General features: G+C 36.5%; 1 protein-coding gene across 5 annotated transcripts in view; it reads left to right on the plus strand.

Annotated features, from left to right (window-relative positions):
- The window catches only part of ZDHHC14 (zinc finger DHHC-type palmitoyltransferase 14), a 134,164-nt gene that overhangs the window by 89,318 nt on the left and 27,914 nt on the right, over positions 1-16,932 (plus strand). For 3 of the 5 annotated variants that reach the window (XM_064708216.1, XM_064708219.1, XM_064708217.1), the window contains exons 2-3: positions 4,949-5,121; positions 14,039-14,197. In XM_064708216.1, coding sequence (XP_064564286.1) covers positions 5,019-5,121; positions 14,039-14,197 — 262 coding nt within the window. In that variant the 5' untranslated portion in view covers positions 4,949-5,018. Of the gene's footprint in view, positions 1-4,948; positions 5,122-14,038; positions 14,198-16,932 lie in introns of those variants that run through there. The other 2 variants (XM_064708218.1, XM_064708221.1) reach the window with 1 other exon arrangement.

Genomic DNA, 16,932 nt, shown 5'->3' on the forward strand with positions numbered 1-16,932 from the left:
TCTAGCCCAGAGTCTTGCTTTGCCTTTAATCTGTCTATATATGGATATTCTCTTGCCATCTCTAAATTGGAAGAGGTCAGGGTTAGAACATGGTTTCACAGGAAGCTGTGGTCTGAATGAAAACCTTACTGACAGCTGCTGAAACTGAGGTCTTCTCTCTCTCACTGTCCAAATTTCCCTCTCCCTGTAGTTTTGTGTGTGCTTCTTTTTCCCTTGCTTTGTGCTAATATCCTTTTCAAGTGCATGTTTGATTTGTTAGAGAGACAGAAAGAGAAGTCAGCAAAATGGTGTCATTTTCACACATTTTAGTAAACTAACTTTGCTCACAAAAGAGCCTGACAAAGATTTGTGTTGGCATAAGGGCAGAAGTTTGGGACAGTGGCTTGGAGCAATGATGCAGTGGAGCTGAAAGGAAGGGTAAGCTGAGAAGAGCCATAAATGAGAGTGGAAGGAGAAACAACAAACGCCTTGGGCTAGTTTAAAGAAAGCAGCCCAGTCTCGTTCAGATGTTAACTTGTGACATGTGGAGCTGAAGCCAGGGTGCCCAGTGCCAGCCTTCTCTCTTCTGTTGGACATCACCTGCATGCCAGTAGCCACCGATGTGGCTAAACAGGCAGTATGAGCAGAAACAGAAACAAAGTTGGTGATGTAGGAAAAGCAACAATAATTTTCTTTCTTTATGTTACATATCTCAACTATATTTATATTTTTCCTAGAGTACATATATTTTATATCTGCTACAATGAGTTTTATATTGATGAACAGCTTGACATAGAGTATCCTCTTAGCAGTCTTGCAAGCCAAACTTGTAGGGCTTTTTTTTAAAATTAGTGTAATTAAGTGCATTAGCTGTTTCATCTTTGCATTAAATTTGTATTTTTATTGTTTTCCACATGCCAGCTGAACAAATATTAATTTAAATCTTCAATGTATAAAACTCTGGTTTTTTGGGGTTTTTTTAAATACAGGCTCTACCCCTCTCCAGATACCCGTACTGGATAGATTTGTCATTTACTGAGTCTCCCCATCAGTGAATTACTGGCAGTGAACCTTTCAGGAAAGTCATCATCTTTCCAGGAAAGGCCTTCAGGAGACTTCTTTTCTTTCCTCCCCTTTTCTAATGACAATGCTTGAAAGTTGTAGGACTCTGACTGTGCTCCTCAGCACAGCTCCTAGAAGTGTTTTTCTGCTGATCTCAGTAGCCACAGGGAGTATGGTCACGCAGTGACGAGGGCTGCTGGGTGGTAAGAGTGTCTTTTGTATTTCCCCTGCATCCTTTGTTCACAGAGGTGATGCTTGATAATTATCTCTTCTGTGCCGGGGTGTTTTTATTTTTATCGAGCTGTGACAGACTAGTCTTCCACCAGATTTTATTTCCCTCCTACACTCATGCAGACTTTCACATGATGCTTCAAAAAAGCAGCTGAGAAGCCAAGCAAAAAGCAAGGCTAAAAGTATCAAAGTTCTCAATTAATTCAAAACTTCGAGTTATGTTACAGTTTGCTGTATGTGGATCCAAACATTCTTGTCTGAAAAAGCTATTTTCAGAGTAACAGTTTCTAATGGGGTCGGTGGTCTAGTAATAATTTCTAAAAATGTGTTTTCTGGGATAGGCCTAGTCAGTACTTGCTGTCCTTGCAGATGCTGATTTAAAACAACTGTTTTACACTAAGATGTAAACTGAGGATGTCAGTTCATATCTAGTCATCACCAAGTGCCACTTGGAAAAGGTTTGTCACTGCTTGCTCTGCGGTAGGACAGACATCTGTCCTGGAGCTCTCTGCTGTTTATCAGAGTTACTGGCAGTGGGCAGGTCTCTGCACAGGGATTCCCTCTGCAGGGGGAATTCTGAAATTTGCTGTCAGGAAATACTCACTAGTGTTTGCTTTAAGAAATCACTGAAAATACCCTCCAAAAAAGATGCTTCTTGTAATATCCAAGGGAAGCTGCTGCCTGAAGGGATACATCCTCAATTAAATTAATTAAGGAATCTGAGCAAACATGAGGGATAATCTTTTTCTGTGTTCAGTATTTAACAATTCTAAAAGTAGTAACACTAGAAGTGTTTAAAATAATATTGACTTAATGTAGCAGTACAAATACATTTGTTATATAAGCATGCAAATATAAAATATATAAATATGCAAGTATATTTCTACAGATTTTTTCACACTTTTGAGCTAAGATCCATGTTTTTAATTTGAAGGCACATTTAATAGATTTTTTAATAACTCAGGAGAAGTAAGATTTTTCCCCTTTTTTTAAACAAATGTGAAGAAAAAGAGGTCTAATGGTATCTGCTCATTTTTGTTTGTTTTGGGTTTTTTTAGATTTATCTCACAAGTATTTAAAAAACTAATTGGATGTTTTTATAGGAGAGATGTCATAGAGCTCTCTGCAAGCTCATGTAATATTATATGGTCTATACATAAATCAGACTGTATTAAATGGTCATGCCCAGACTTAATGTCTGACTTTCTGTAAGGAGCTGCTGTAAGAAACTGGTTTCTCAGCTTGAAATAATTTTTAATTGGTGGAACGTGACTTGGTTATTAGATGCCATCTTCAGTCTTTTCTGCATTATTGCTGAATTAATTTCAAGTCAAAGGTGGTAAAATATATGTTGTTAAACCTTAAAAGCAATTTTAGACAAAGCAGATTACCTCGTGCTTGTTGTGAAGATTGTACAGGGCTTTGAGAGTGGAGATTTTTTCACTGCAGGTGGACTTGGTTCAGCAAGGCAGAGACAGATTTTTCCATGCTTTTTTGCTGTACTGCAAACATTGCTTTTCAGCAATGTTGGGCTTTCTTAGTATTTCAGCACATCAGTTTTTTCTTTCTACTAATTTCACGTGAAATTACTGTTAAAAGGAAACATTGGAATCATGGCTCTTAGTTTCCATCCTGTGAGCATCAGTGAGAATTTGTGTATGTAATGCCATTGCTGGTTTTGTGTAATAGTACTGTGCCTACTGTGCTGCCCTGAGATTATCTCAAGTTACCTTTCACACACATAGAGCTCTTGTTTGGTCAACAGACTTCAGCACAGTTGCAATTTCTTGAGTACACGTAATGAATAATGCAATAGAAGAGTGAGAGAAATGTGCTATATTTAGTGTTCATTAATGTACACGTTCCCTCTAATCCTTTTAAAAATATGTTCTTGCAGCCTATTTGTACTCTTCTCGGAGCACATTACAGTGGTTTTGATTTCAGTAGTCCTTTGTGGCCAGAAATAAATTGAGCAGTAGGGCATTCACGCAGTGTGAAAGCTTCTCTTTGGCTGTTGGTTCTGACTGGCTTTTCCTGACATGAGAGGAGCAAGGCTTGTAGCCACCAAGGCTTACATCTTGCTGCTGCTTCCTTTAGCTAGCACTGATTTAATAACTCTGGGCCTTTGAAGATTTTCCTAAAAGCATACATATGAAGGATATTTCCTAGCATTTCAGTGGTCCATTTGTTATGTGAAACTCCAGTATCTCTTGGGCCTTGTCTTTTTTTAATAACCAGGTATATTTTTATTCTTTTGTAACTTGTTGCACCTGTAGTATTGCATTAATGTAGGGAGAGATGATTTCCACTTGTTATGGTGTACACCATGTCATGCATATGGACTCACTGCATCCATGAAACCCTCTAGGTTTGGTAAAGCAGCCAAGTATTTTTAATAGGGTTATGCAGGGAGATAAATGCTTTGTACATGGCAGCTGGTATGAAAAGTGTTTCCACTCTCTCCCCATCCTGTTGCAGAAGTGATGGACAGTGGAGCTGACATTGTCATCACTTGCTTAGAGTTAACATTCCACTGAGGTTAACTGACTTGCAGTGCAAAAGCTTGCACGTCTGAATCATCATTTCAGGCAGTCAGCAGAAATAGGGAATCTATTGTTAATTAAACTTGATGAAGAAGCTTTAGATGAAGCCCTAAGGCCTAGAACTTGTTGATTTTTGATTTCTGTTTTTAGGCTCACTTTATGACTTCTTATGCAGACATCAAAAGTACATGAAGCCATCTTGGTATTCTACCCACACCTACTTAATATGAGGAGAGTCTTCAGGCCTGTGTGTTGTCTAAGATGGTGTTGCAGTGCTTCTGTAATGTCCAAGTGTTCATATCCCTTCTTTTTGCAGAGCTGTAAAGGGATACTTGTATTTGTGTATTGGTTGGATTCCAGCCTTTCTGTCCATTTTGATTTACTCATATGTGAAGCACAGAGGAAAATTTGCTTGAACTGTAATCCAGTCTTAAACCCTGCGTGTATATTGTAAATCTGGTAAACATAGAGCCATTTTTGCCCTGGTCATGGGCTGTTGATGTTGCCATAGACATGCCCCTGGATTGTTTGCTCCCAGGTGTGTTGAACTGTCGTTTGCATTCTTCTTACTTTGTAAATGAGTAAACAAATTTACTAACTTACCAGAAATGGATCAAGAAGGAAAACCAGTAGACATGTTAAAATACTGATATACACCAAGAATGTTAAAGGAATGTGTTGCATGTTCCTGAGCACCATCTTTCTGGTGGATGATAAATCCATTTTATAGACTTAATTATGTATTTCAGTGTGGCTTATTTCTTCATGTTATGGGCTTCTTCAGGTTATTTCCCCTTTCCTCTCTCTGCCCAATTTACTTTTATGTAACTGGGCAGCAGGTGAAGAAATATATAAGCTTATTATGCTGCAATAAAAATATTTTATCTTCTTATGTAAATGAGTATTGCATATAGTGAGGTCATTATTATGCTTACTTGTGCCTTTATTATATTGAATATGCTATGAAAAATGGCAGAACACATAAACAGAAATTTCAGCTTCAATAAACATTCCATGGCAAGGAATGCATCAAGAGAAGAAAGTGAATTCTTCATATGCATTTATAGAGGTAGAGTTTTTGAGAGCAAGTTGCATTATGTGTCACTGATTGTTGACTCTTTTTCCTTTTGCAGTTGCCCGTATTTGTCAGAGAAGATTACCCCTGCAATTCCTGCAATTGGTGGGATCCTTTTCTTTTTCGTGATGGGGACCCTGCTGCGCACTAGTTTCAGTGACCCTGGTGTCCTCCCCCGCGCAACACCAGATGAGGCAGCAGATCTAGAGAGACAAATAGGTAACACCGAAGGTCTGTTGTCTCTTCCTTTCCTCCCGAGGGTGCATGTGCTGTGTGAAGGCAGTGTGCTGCTCTGCTCCTGGCAGGAGTTACTCCTCCCTTGCCACAGTGGTTGTTCTGCAGCTGTAATGTCTGCTGACATTGCGGTGATTCCTGTGGAAAGATGATTGATCAGTCCTTCACCAAGAAAGTAAACAAAACCCTGGCCTTTTACAGTGATAGTTATTACTGCAAATGCTTCTCAGCAAATCTGGTAGAAATCTCTCTGTATTTTTTAAGTGTTTTTGACAAGAAAGCTGATATTGCAAAAGATCTACAATTGTGCATTTTTAAAACAATGTATTTTCAGAATTTTAACTGAATTCAATTATGTTATTTATAATGCAAAAGAGTCAGAAAAGTCTCTGTGTTAATATACAGTAAAAATGCTACTTTTTTTTTTAGTAAAGCAAGCATAATTAAAGTACAGAGCTGGATTTAACCATTCTCGCTTAGCAAGAGCATTGTTAACTAAATTCTGTAAGTGGGACTTCTACAGGTACAAATATGCTGAGTAGCTGAAGAGATAAGAGAACACAGGACGAGTTTGCGCAACTGCTTCATAAATAGTGGGTTTGTGAGCTTAGTAAGCTACTCAACCTTAGTAAATGCTACTATATCTGCTTTGATATGATAGTCAGTGGAAGTTCCATTTTTTTGAAGCAGTTTCAGGGAAATGCTCACTCATGTAATTGAAAAGACAGGTAACAGGTCTGAGCAAGCACAAGAGAAATACTTGCAGCTTCCTTGATGTTTAATACCATAAGTGCAGTTCTAGGCTTTTTATGATAGAAGTATTAAAATGTTTGCTATTTATCTGAATTGCAGAAGTGCATAAAAATATGGAAAAATATAATGAATCATTCATTTAGCACCTTTTTGTAACCAGTGTGATGATTTACTTTTATTGATCTTCTTCAAGGAATTCTTTGCTTAGAATAAGGTACCACCTTTAGTGCAAAACACAGGTACAGGTTCCTGTTCTAGGAATTCTTATTTATCCTGTGTTCACAGAAGCATTGATCTATGTCAGGAAATAAATTATTTCAAATAAGCATCTCACAAGAATAATTTTATGTTGGCCTGTGTCAGAGTTTTGATGAAATACAAAACTAAAAATACAAATTGAATATACTAGAGGGGACAGTCAAAATGTTCCTGTGTGCAGCAATTTCAGAACTTGTGTTTAAAAATTATAATTATTTTTAAATGGTATTGCATACTTGTTCACAGGTTGAGGCTGCTGAGCTGATCAAAGCCATGGTCTTTTCTTCAGCAGTAGCAAAGGCAGTACTCTTCCAAGAAGGGCCAGTGGAATATTGAAGCGAGGAATTACAGTGGCAGCAAATGCGGAGTCCCCAAGCATGAGGGCTTATGGCAAGTCTAATAGAGGAACAAGCTAGGTAGCTATAAGAAATCATTCTGCCCTAAAATTATGATTCTGGATTCAACAATGGAAGTGGAAAGAAACATTTTTGTACTGTTACAGTATGGGGTTTTTTATGCGCCCATAAAAGGTGTATCCTAGTGGAGTGCTATCTGTGCAGCAGGAAAAGCTGACTGGCTCCTGCAGCTGAAGAGAAGACTGGATTTTCCAAAACTATCATGCAGGCTGGATTCCCTTGCTGTACCTTTCAGCTTGAGGCCCCTTCTAAAGATGGGGTGCAAGGTTAACATTAATTTATTTTAGACAAGGAAGTTCTTCAGATAACTCACTTAAAAATAATGCCTTTACCAAATACTTTCTTTGCTAAAATGTGTTAATGTAGCCTATCTTTAGCTTTTATTTTTTTAAAATCATTCTTAGATATTTGAGTCTTACCCTGCCCTACTGGTCTCTTTGAGAAGCAGCCTCTCAGAAATTATTACAGATGCACTGAGAAACAGTTGTAGCCCAAGACAAGGAATTGTGATTTAAGAATCTATTTTGAAGTTCTCTTGAATGTATAAAACTTTTTTTTTTTTTTTTTACTTTAGAAAGCACAGAATAAGATGAGCTGATTAGGAAGAATGGTTCTCAAAAAAGACTTTCTAAAGAAGCTGTCAGTACTTTGTCCTTTCAGATGACTTTCTGGAAACAGGGTGGTCATATTAAGAGAAAAAAATGTTTCTACCTAGGCTATCAGCCTTCTTCAGGTGAAGAATAGGGGACTAGCAGAGATGTCATGCTGCTATTTCCACCCCCTGTGTGTAGGAATGGAAACCAGTTACTTCTTAAGAATTTGCTGTGTTCATAGATAAACAAAAATGGAAAAGAACTGAGAAAAAAAGAAAAAAGAAATTGTCCAAAAAACAAAAGGAACTTCTGTTATTCAAAAATACTATATTTAATGCAAATCATCAAGCTATCCTCATACAGAGGAAGATTGGGAAGCATAATAAGAGGCCATTTTGACTGTATTTGATTGTAGTCAAAAAGATTACTAGTGCCAGAAGTGGAGATAGTCTAAAGGTCAGTATAAAAGGATGGCACAAGCATATTGGGAAAGGCAAAAGGAAAATAAAGTCAGTTACAATCAGCAAGGAGCAGTAGAAGACAGCAGGACAGGTTCTGTTAGAGGTCACAGGAAGAAAGAAAAGCTGCAGGCATGCTGTGTAGTTGGGAAATGAGAAATAGCAGAGGACAGTCTGTGGGATTCAACACTGCTTTGATCTCAGAAGATAACTTGTACACTTCTTGACAGCTGATAGAAAGAGAAGAAAGAAAGTAGTTGTAGTTTAAAAGTCTGTTAATCCACTATCCTGTATCTTTATTGGTTTATCTAATGTTCTGCTTTAATAGAAATCTGTCAGTTCTGTCACTAGAAACTGTTCTCTGTTTGGAAAGACATGCTACATGATCAAATTACAAGAATTGTGGCTGTCAAAGGATTGGGGCTTGTGGCTATTTAAGTCTCAAAACAAGCAACAAAGTATTTCAAGAGAAAATGGAGTGTAACCAATCTGATATCCTTCACTGAAAGAGTAAATGTCTTGGTGGGAAAGCAGATCTGCTTAATTTTTCACTCTAATTAAGCTCTTGATGGTGTCCTGCATAGGATTCTTTCTATATAAGTTTAGGAAATAAGTTCTAGATGAAATTGCCACAAAGTCAGTAAGTACCTTTTCAAAAAGTCATTCTAGCAGCAAATTCTAAGCGCTCAAATAGAACCTTTCTGAGACTGATTGTGGGTTCCTGAGGAATATGCTTAATTCTGAAGTTGGTGCTGAGATGGAGAAATTTGCAATCACTGGGTTTGATTTTTTTTTAAATGTATTTCAAATAGTTTGAGCAGCATTAGGGAAAAACCACAAAATGCATGAATACAAGTGGAAATCAAATACTAATGGAAAGGGGTCTAAGTGGTGAATTGTGCAGGAAGAGGAGACTTGAGTATTATTTCCAAACAGATTGGGTTAGCACTGTGATGTTACAAAAAGGAGGAATCCTTTTTGGGACATGTTAGAAGAAGAGTGGTTGCATGAACCAGAAGAAGTGACATTCTGAGATACCCAGTGGTGATGAGGGCTCAGTTCGCTCTCCGGTTTTCTACAACATATGTAGAAACTCAAGATAAAGGCAGCTAAGCAGAGAAGTCTGGAAAACAGGACCAGTAAGAATATTCATTACATATGTGCATTTGGCCTAAGAGAGAGGAGAAGCAGAAGTCTTAAAGTACTCTAGTTTGCTGGGGTTTTCATATAATGTAATAGAACAATAGCAACTAGATGTATGAGGCTTATATAACGTAAAAATCACTGAGGGTAACTTTATTTACTATAATTTCACTGAAATGTAGCAAGATTTCTTTCTTTCTTTAAATGCAACATTAAATGTACTGATATTGTATTTCTACTTCAATTATAACTTCCAATAAAATTGAAAAGTAATATTTCCAGGGGTACCCTAGCTGTAATTACATTATTGTCATGATGCATGTAAGCATGACTTCTGCAATCATACAAAATATTATATTGAGAGGGGATTTTTCTTCTGTGGAAACCCAAATACTAAGAGCAGCCTTATTTCATAGCCTCTTTGCAGTTACATGTCTTTCTTGGAGTTAAGTCAATGTTAAGTCACTTCAAGTGGAAAAATTGTGAACTTCTGAATATGAAGGCTTAGAAGGATAACCCAATCTAGGAGAATGGCTTTTGTAAGCAGGAAAGCATGTGTCCAGTTGATATACACAAATTTAGCAATTCTTCCACAATAACAATCTTGTTTGCATCGGATAGGTGATGCAGATAATTGAAGAGATGGTCATGGTAATTTATCCTCCCAGCCTTAAAATGCTTTGGAATTTCTTCAGGCTGTCATAAGTTATGTGTATCTTCCTCATTTAATCTTTACAATTAGTTCAGGCCAATTCACAGGACAGCTTCTGCCTGCTTGTTTTGTGTTTTCCAAGCCCTGAACTCAATGTATGAGCTACACTGGCACACTGTCTCTGCAGATTGGCTGTCTAATTCATGCTGATGCTCAAGACCACATTTGAGACTCCTTCAGAATTCCTTGCCTATCTTTCTTTTGTTTTGAAATGCACAATTGGATTTCATTATAACCTTATAAAATTAAATCCATGCCACAGCACAGGCATTTCATAGAACTGGCCATGGCCTGAACAAATACATACCATTTATGGTTAGCACATTTTGCTTTCTTTACAAAAGTGAGATACCAGCTTCCTAGGCTTATAGTTGTACCTGAGACTGCACCCTTAAACAACATTCTTAAAATAAATATAGTGAAATTATTTTGTGTGTCAGGCAAGTCCTTGAAAGCTCTTCCTGTTTGTGCTTCTTTCCCTCAGCAAATCACTAAATATTACATTTCTTTCTGGGAACGAGCATACCATTCACATGAAGTTTTAGGCTTCAAGAAGATAATGAAATTCTACTTTTAAGAAAATAATATATTATTGCAGAAAAATCTAAGGCAGCAAGTCCTTTAAGTCAGGAGCAAAATGTGTTCTGTATCTCGTGATGGCTATCAGATGAAAAACTATGTGAAGAATGCAGTTAGCAGCTGCTGGTTTCAGTCTAAACCAGGTTCCCAGTTTTGTTTGTCCCTGAGATTACTGTCTTGAAACAAGAGCATTTAAGTTCTCTTCCCTCCAAGAAATAAATTACTCTTTTGTCTTTTAGCCCACTGTTGTTAAACAGGTACCTTAAATTTGAACATTTTAACACACAGGAAGACATTTCTTAGAGATTTGCATTGTTGGCTGGCTTTGTTTTATTTTGGTTAGAATATTTTCTATTGTTTTTCAGATGTTATGGGTTATACATAAAGATTCTCTTCATTACCTTTTCATTTAGTCCTCAGGAAACATTAGAATTGTTTCAATTTACTGACTTCTCAAATAATTTTGTTTGAAGATTGAAATTGTGTTCTTTTAAAGTTGTCAACAAACATTGCATACAGTTATGAAGCTTGTATAGAGACAATGTAGGGCTGCCTTCTAGAGGCTGTTTGTCTCAAGTTCTTAGGAACATTGGCCAAAAATTCCAACTCTTGATTGAGCAGGCGAGGCCTAGTGATATGTATACAAACTTGCAACTTCTGTCTTTTGTCAGCACCACTTACTTGTTTGTAGCATAATAAATTGAGAAATGCAAGTGGAGTTTGTTGTCCCTTTAGAAGATTGCTAGGTTGTGCTGTATCTCCATTAAATATTTGGAGTATCTTTCTTGGAGCAGTTCAGGTCTCTTGGTCCTGCAAGGACATGAATTGCATGCATGGGGTTTTTGTAATTATGGTAATAAAAATGCTGGAGCCCCATCTAGTGCATGAACAGTTAACCCTGCTAGAGAAGTTCCAAAATGTGTCAGAACAGAGAGGATGGATGGCAATCCCATTAGTGGGTAAATTTTAGCCTTTTTTTGAAAGAACTTGCATTACTACATGAGTAATAGGTTGGAAGAGTGAAATGTAGCAGTGATCAAACACAGTTTATTTGGAGAAGGTGATTCCATAAAGGTTAAGCTTTCTGTTCCTCAAAGAGACCTCATATATTGAAGATTTAACTGTGCTAGACTCCAAGTATGAGCAGTTGAATTGAAGGCAAACTGCAGTCTGAAAATTCACAGTGAGACCTGGACATGTTTAGCACATTTAGGTTAGATAAATTGTATTAAATGCAAGCACATTTGACCTTGCTCTGCAGCTTGTTTCCAGGAAAAAGCTGTTAGTAAACAGAAAGACTGGAACATTCAGGTTTGATTGTGCAATTTAGGATTTTGAGAAAAATTCTCAGTCCCTGGAAAATCAGCAAGACTGTTTACACTTATTTCATTTGCATGAGCTTTCACCCTTGGATTTCAAGATTAATTTGCCTTGGAGAGCTAGGAATTGCTGTCTGTGAACTTTCCTGCAAATGTTTGGGAGGAAATCCTCTTAGAAGACTGGTGTAAATAAAATGGACTGGACAGTAGTCTCACTTCTGCACCAGAGAAGACAGAAGTTGTCTTTGAGATTCTGCCAGAGCCCATCTAAAATAATCGTGGTGCACTTTATGAGCTTCTTGAAAGGAGGGGAAATACTGCTTTAGTCAATGTGCCTTTTACAGAATAAATGGTTATCTAGGAAAAAGAGCATTTCCCCTCTAAACAATTCCCATTGACTGATTTAAGTAATTTTCTTTCAATTATTATGTACATACTCAAGAATAATAAGATTTTGTAAAAGAAAAAAATCTGAAATATTACTGTTATGTTAGGAAATTTAATGCATCAGTATCTCTAGCATACAAAGCTACACCTAGATGAAATTCAGACTTTAGTAATATTTTTATAATTATGCACCTAAATTTGAGTATCAAATGAAAATATTTGGGTTTTTAATGAACATTCCATGCCAGCATGTGTTAAATGCTTTATCCAATAAAATTAATTTGTAGGGCTAATGGCCTATATTTATGTTCACAGTTTAAGTCTTATCTTGACCAAAATATAGTCAGAAATGGGTCTAACATTGTGTTTTGTAATGCCCAAAGATTTCTGGAAGCTCTGTAAGTATTATAAGCTGATTGGTTATAATGTCACCAGAAGTTTTCTTAATGTAACATGAAATAGAAGAAATTCTTCCGTCTTCTGGATTAAGTAACATCCATGTCTCTCTAGAGCTTTAAATACTATAAGCACAGTTGTGCTGCATCTTCCAAAGAACATTTTTTCAGCTTATACACTGAAATACACTGGTAGCATTACTTAATCTGAAGTATTTGTCTAGTAGTATTGGCCTTGAGGTCAAAATCAGTATAACTGCTAGTTATGGGAACCACACAATAATCCATGCTTCCATGTGCGGGTTGTAGGACCTGGCCAGGCATCACAAGCTCATTGCAGGAGTTGCTTTATATCCAACACAAGTGAATGTCTTTACCTCATCAGGCTGTAGGAGGCTGCTTCTATGCTGCTCTTTTTTAGTATTCACCACTTCATTCTCATAAAGGATATTTAGGAGCTTTATATCTAGATTTCATCCATCTCAGCTATTGCTCCCTTCATTTCATCCTCTTCTCCATTGGAGTTTTCTGAAGTCTGGTTGTTTTAATGGTCAAGTTTACAGTGGTGTCCCACAAAAACTTTTATTTATTGATGCATATTTATGGACCATATTTATGGGTGAGCACTTTGCAGATGAGAACTCCTTAAGCTGGATTTGCTGCCAAATCAGCATGTTGTATAATTGCACCTTTGCTAGCACAGCTGTGCTGTTGCCAGTTTCAATGCCTTGCTAGGTGGGAGACTTTCTTGTTGCCCTTTTGGAAAATACATCATTTGTAGGCTGTGTAATTGGAAGAAATCGAAATTGTGGGTGATATTTCTAACAATTTGAGCTCAAATAAAGTCATAGATCTTTTAGTAACAAGCCCCACATGAAAGTGGGACAACTTAAGAGGCAGTTGTTCAAGTGACTTGACTGTGACTTTGAAATGTATTTTCATTCATATATTGGAAAAATATTTTATTTTACTTCCCTATTGTCTTAGCTGATCTGTTTTCCAGGTGTAATAAATTTTGTGGCTTCTTTTCCCCTTCTGTGGTTTGATTTGATTGTGATTACACAGGAACAGATAGACCTTGAAAAAGGCACCATTTTTACATATTGAAGTTTCAGACTAAAGCTCAGCTTGGGCAAAATTGAACTTTATTTGCCTAATCAGTCCTTTAGATATTGGAAAAATTACTGATAATATCCTAAAATAAAAATAAAGGGAAGCTTAGAAAAAAACCCCAAAACACTACTACTTGTCTCAAACAAGGTAGTTGGGAACCAGTTTTGTGCAACAAACAAACTTGAAGGTGTCTAGAAGTAACACTGGGAGTTGGGTGTTCAAACTTCTAAGCAGCAAAAGCTGTAAGATACTTTTGTGAATGTGCTCTGTTGTATCACAGCATGCAAGAGATATCAACATTCACCAGGCTCATGACAGAGCTGCTGTTGCTTAAGTAAATATGCAGATTCTCTTCTAGGCTGTAGAATTTCTGCAGCGTTTCTAGGGAGATTTTTTGTTATTACAGGAATTCTGAAAAAATTAGGAAGATTCTAAAGGTAACGTCCAAGTTTTGCTGTCCTACACGAGTAGTTATAGTTGTCTTTAATATGTTATCTAAGAGCTATTTGGGGGTGTGAAACTGTAAGAATTCTGGGATCAAGGTCATTGTCACCGTTTGAGACTTGGCTTTGAATGGTTTCTTTGATTCAGATTGATTGACTTTGGATGCTATTTGCAATGAAATGTCTCTTTGCTGCTTATTACTCAAGAATTAGAAGGGGAAAAATTGTTTCTTTTAAATGTGTAAATACGAATTTGAAATTTGCTATAGATTGCCATCGAGGACAGTTTTGTGCATACATCATAGCTCATGTGCAACATTTCATGTCTTGTATTTTCATGCTTAGATATAGCAAATGGCTGCAGTTCAGGAGGATATCGTCCCCCTCCCAGAACAAAAGAAGTGATCATCAATGGACAGACAGTGAAACTAAAATATTGTTTTACTTGCAAGATTTTCCGCCCACCTCGTGCCTCACATTGCAGCCTTTGTGATAACTGCGTAGGTGAGTAAAAGAAAGATACAGCATATGTTCAGCTGAGTAGCTTATATCTTGTAATGAATACTTTCCATAGGAGACAGAAAAAAACCAGTTAGTGACAAGATTAGTCATGAGGTGACTTGCTCTGTTCATCTTCCTTTCTACAAGATGTTAAATGTTAAGAATTTTAGAGGAGGCAGAAAAGGAGACTTGGCCTAACAGATGTTGCTAGTCTAAGAAGGCTTTTCTAACCTGCCCTAATGACAAAGAACACACCCAACTCCATATAAGGCCACGTATAGTGTGTGATGACCTTTCCAAGCTTTTTGGGAGTCTCAGAATTGTTTTTTTCACCAGACTAAATTGAGGGCAAGGAGCTGCTTCTCCAGTTCATTAGTAACTAACTGTAAGGCATGGTTCAAATGGTTAGGGCTGTGTGACCAAAATACACTCTGTAGGTGATTCTTACCTTTGAGCAGATTTATGACTAGATGTACTTATGTCAGAATCCATAAGAAATTACTGGGCAAACATGCTCTTTTGAGAGTAAGTACATGTTGTCAGGACCTAAGCATATTTTATAATTATGGGGTTGGTTTTTTTCTCTCTGAATATCTTGTCCTTTTCATTACTGTTTTCTCTGGAGGTCAGACAAGGTGATTAAGATATGCTTGGATTTAAAAGCAAACAAAAAAACCCCCTACCAATCAAATCTGAGTGGTTTCCAGTTAATTAGATCACATTTGCAGTTTAGTGCAGTTGATTAACACACTGTTGAGTCTGGATCTTATGCATTCAAGAAAATAATGTAGAAAGATGTCTCCAGCTGAGAAATGTAATTGCAGCATTCAGCAGTGATATTTTTAGATATAAAGCAGTCATTGGAAGAATTGGAGTTTTATGTTTAGATGATACTGGTTTAGGGAATGCACTTACATCAGACTGAAAAGCTTATTAGCCTTTTGGCCCTATAGAATTGATTGGTATCTGTAGATGGTTCCTTCAGTAAATAAATTTTTCTGATGTGTTAAAATTTTGTAAGTGCTGCAAAAGCTATTGAGCTTGCTTTTATTGAGCAAGTAGGGATGTTTATGAAATGTAGTTGGTACATTTTTCAGAAAAATATTTTAACTAATGTGTAACTTTAATACTACAGTGTTGTGATACTGCTCAGCAAAATGGATAATATGTAAATACAGTTGTTGTCTAGTGTGATAAATAAAAGTTGAAAAGCTGTTGTCTTTACCAAGAGAGCAAACAATAACAGCGAACTTCACATGTACAACCTGAAGCTTATTTTAAAATAATGGTTTGGTTTTTTAATGCACTGGTATGAAGGATTTTCCAGTAGGTTATTCTGTAATCTGTGTCTTTTTCATACCACATCTGGAAAACCTGTTCTGTAAAACATTAAAGTAGTGATGGCAGGGAAACAACTTACACATTCTTCTGATCATGTCTGTGATGAAAAAACAGATGTGAATTATTATTAATATTTTTAAAAAGAGTGAGTCAATTACTTATATAACTGAGATGTTTTTTCTTCTCATAAGATAGGCATGATCATTGTAATTTCCTCTTGTACATTTTTAAATTTGGAGTTGTTTTAAATTTGGAGTTATTTGTTTTAAATTAATTGAATGAATTTGCTGTGGTTTTTCTCTTCAGTGTTTATAATAGGAATTACAACAAGTTGACTTTTTCAGGGTGCACTGTATAGTAGCTTTGTTTCCTGATTTGATACAGGTGTTTGTCATGTAAATATTTGAATGCAAAAAGTGAGATCTACAAGTACCTGTAACAATTTTCTATTAAAAGTAGGTGTCAAGAAAACTGGATGGCTTGTGTGTCTGTGGAAATGTAACAGTCTGAGAGTGTACACTTAATCAGAGTGTGTTATGCAGTTTGCCACCACTTCTAAGTTAGTACTGTCTATATGATGATGCTTTTATTTAGTTTCTGAAGAAATATTTTAATAATAATGAGTATTCTTGGGTCACTTGTTGTTAGTTCCTTACTGATTTAACAAAACCTATGCACAAGTAGTCCTATGTCATATGCATTTGGATATTTAAGTAACTTATACTATTTAAACATAACATATGATATTTAAGCAGCTCACTACTAGTATGAGCATGAATTCCTTTTTACCACATCATTTCCAATGATTTTGCTGCAGTTACAAACCAGCTACAGAGACTCTGTGGTAAAGGAATGGAGTCTGTCCTCAAACCAGCACTGCTCAGAAAAAACAGTGTGCTGCTTTACCTGAAGGTGCCTTATGATACTTAGCAAATGAATGCAGTGTGAAAGTGAGGTTCTTTCACTCTGAGTTTTCTATAATTGTTTTTTTTATTCTGTAAGGAATCTATGGCAGAATTTTAAATATGTAAGTACATACAAAAATTTACTTTTTATTTCTAATTGTTTAGTAAGCGTATCTGTTACTTGACCTTGTTTCATTTTTGTTTCATCACTGTTTTTTATAAATGTCTATGTGGTATTTGTAGATAAAAGTGATAACAAATAGCTTAAAATAAGAAAAAAAAAGAAGAAAAGAGCTAATTTGAGTTCTAGCCATGGTAATAATTCAGACTCCTTTAGCTCTACAGTATTTTCCTAGTAGTGCCTAGAAAAATCTCTAGTTTCATACAAATGTCGTTTGTTCCATTTATGTAATACCTTAAAAAAATTGATTGAGTAAGTGTTCCCTGAAGCACATACCTTGGGTGTATTCCTGATTTGCTTTCTTTACTGCC

This window comes from Zonotrichia leucophrys, chromosome 3, assembly GCF_028769735.1.
Source record: "Zonotrichia leucophrys gambelii isolate GWCS_2022_RI chromosome 3, RI_Zleu_2.0, whole genome shotgun sequence".
Lineage (NCBI taxonomy): Eukaryota > Metazoa > Chordata > Aves > Passeriformes > Passerellidae > Zonotrichia > Zonotrichia leucophrys.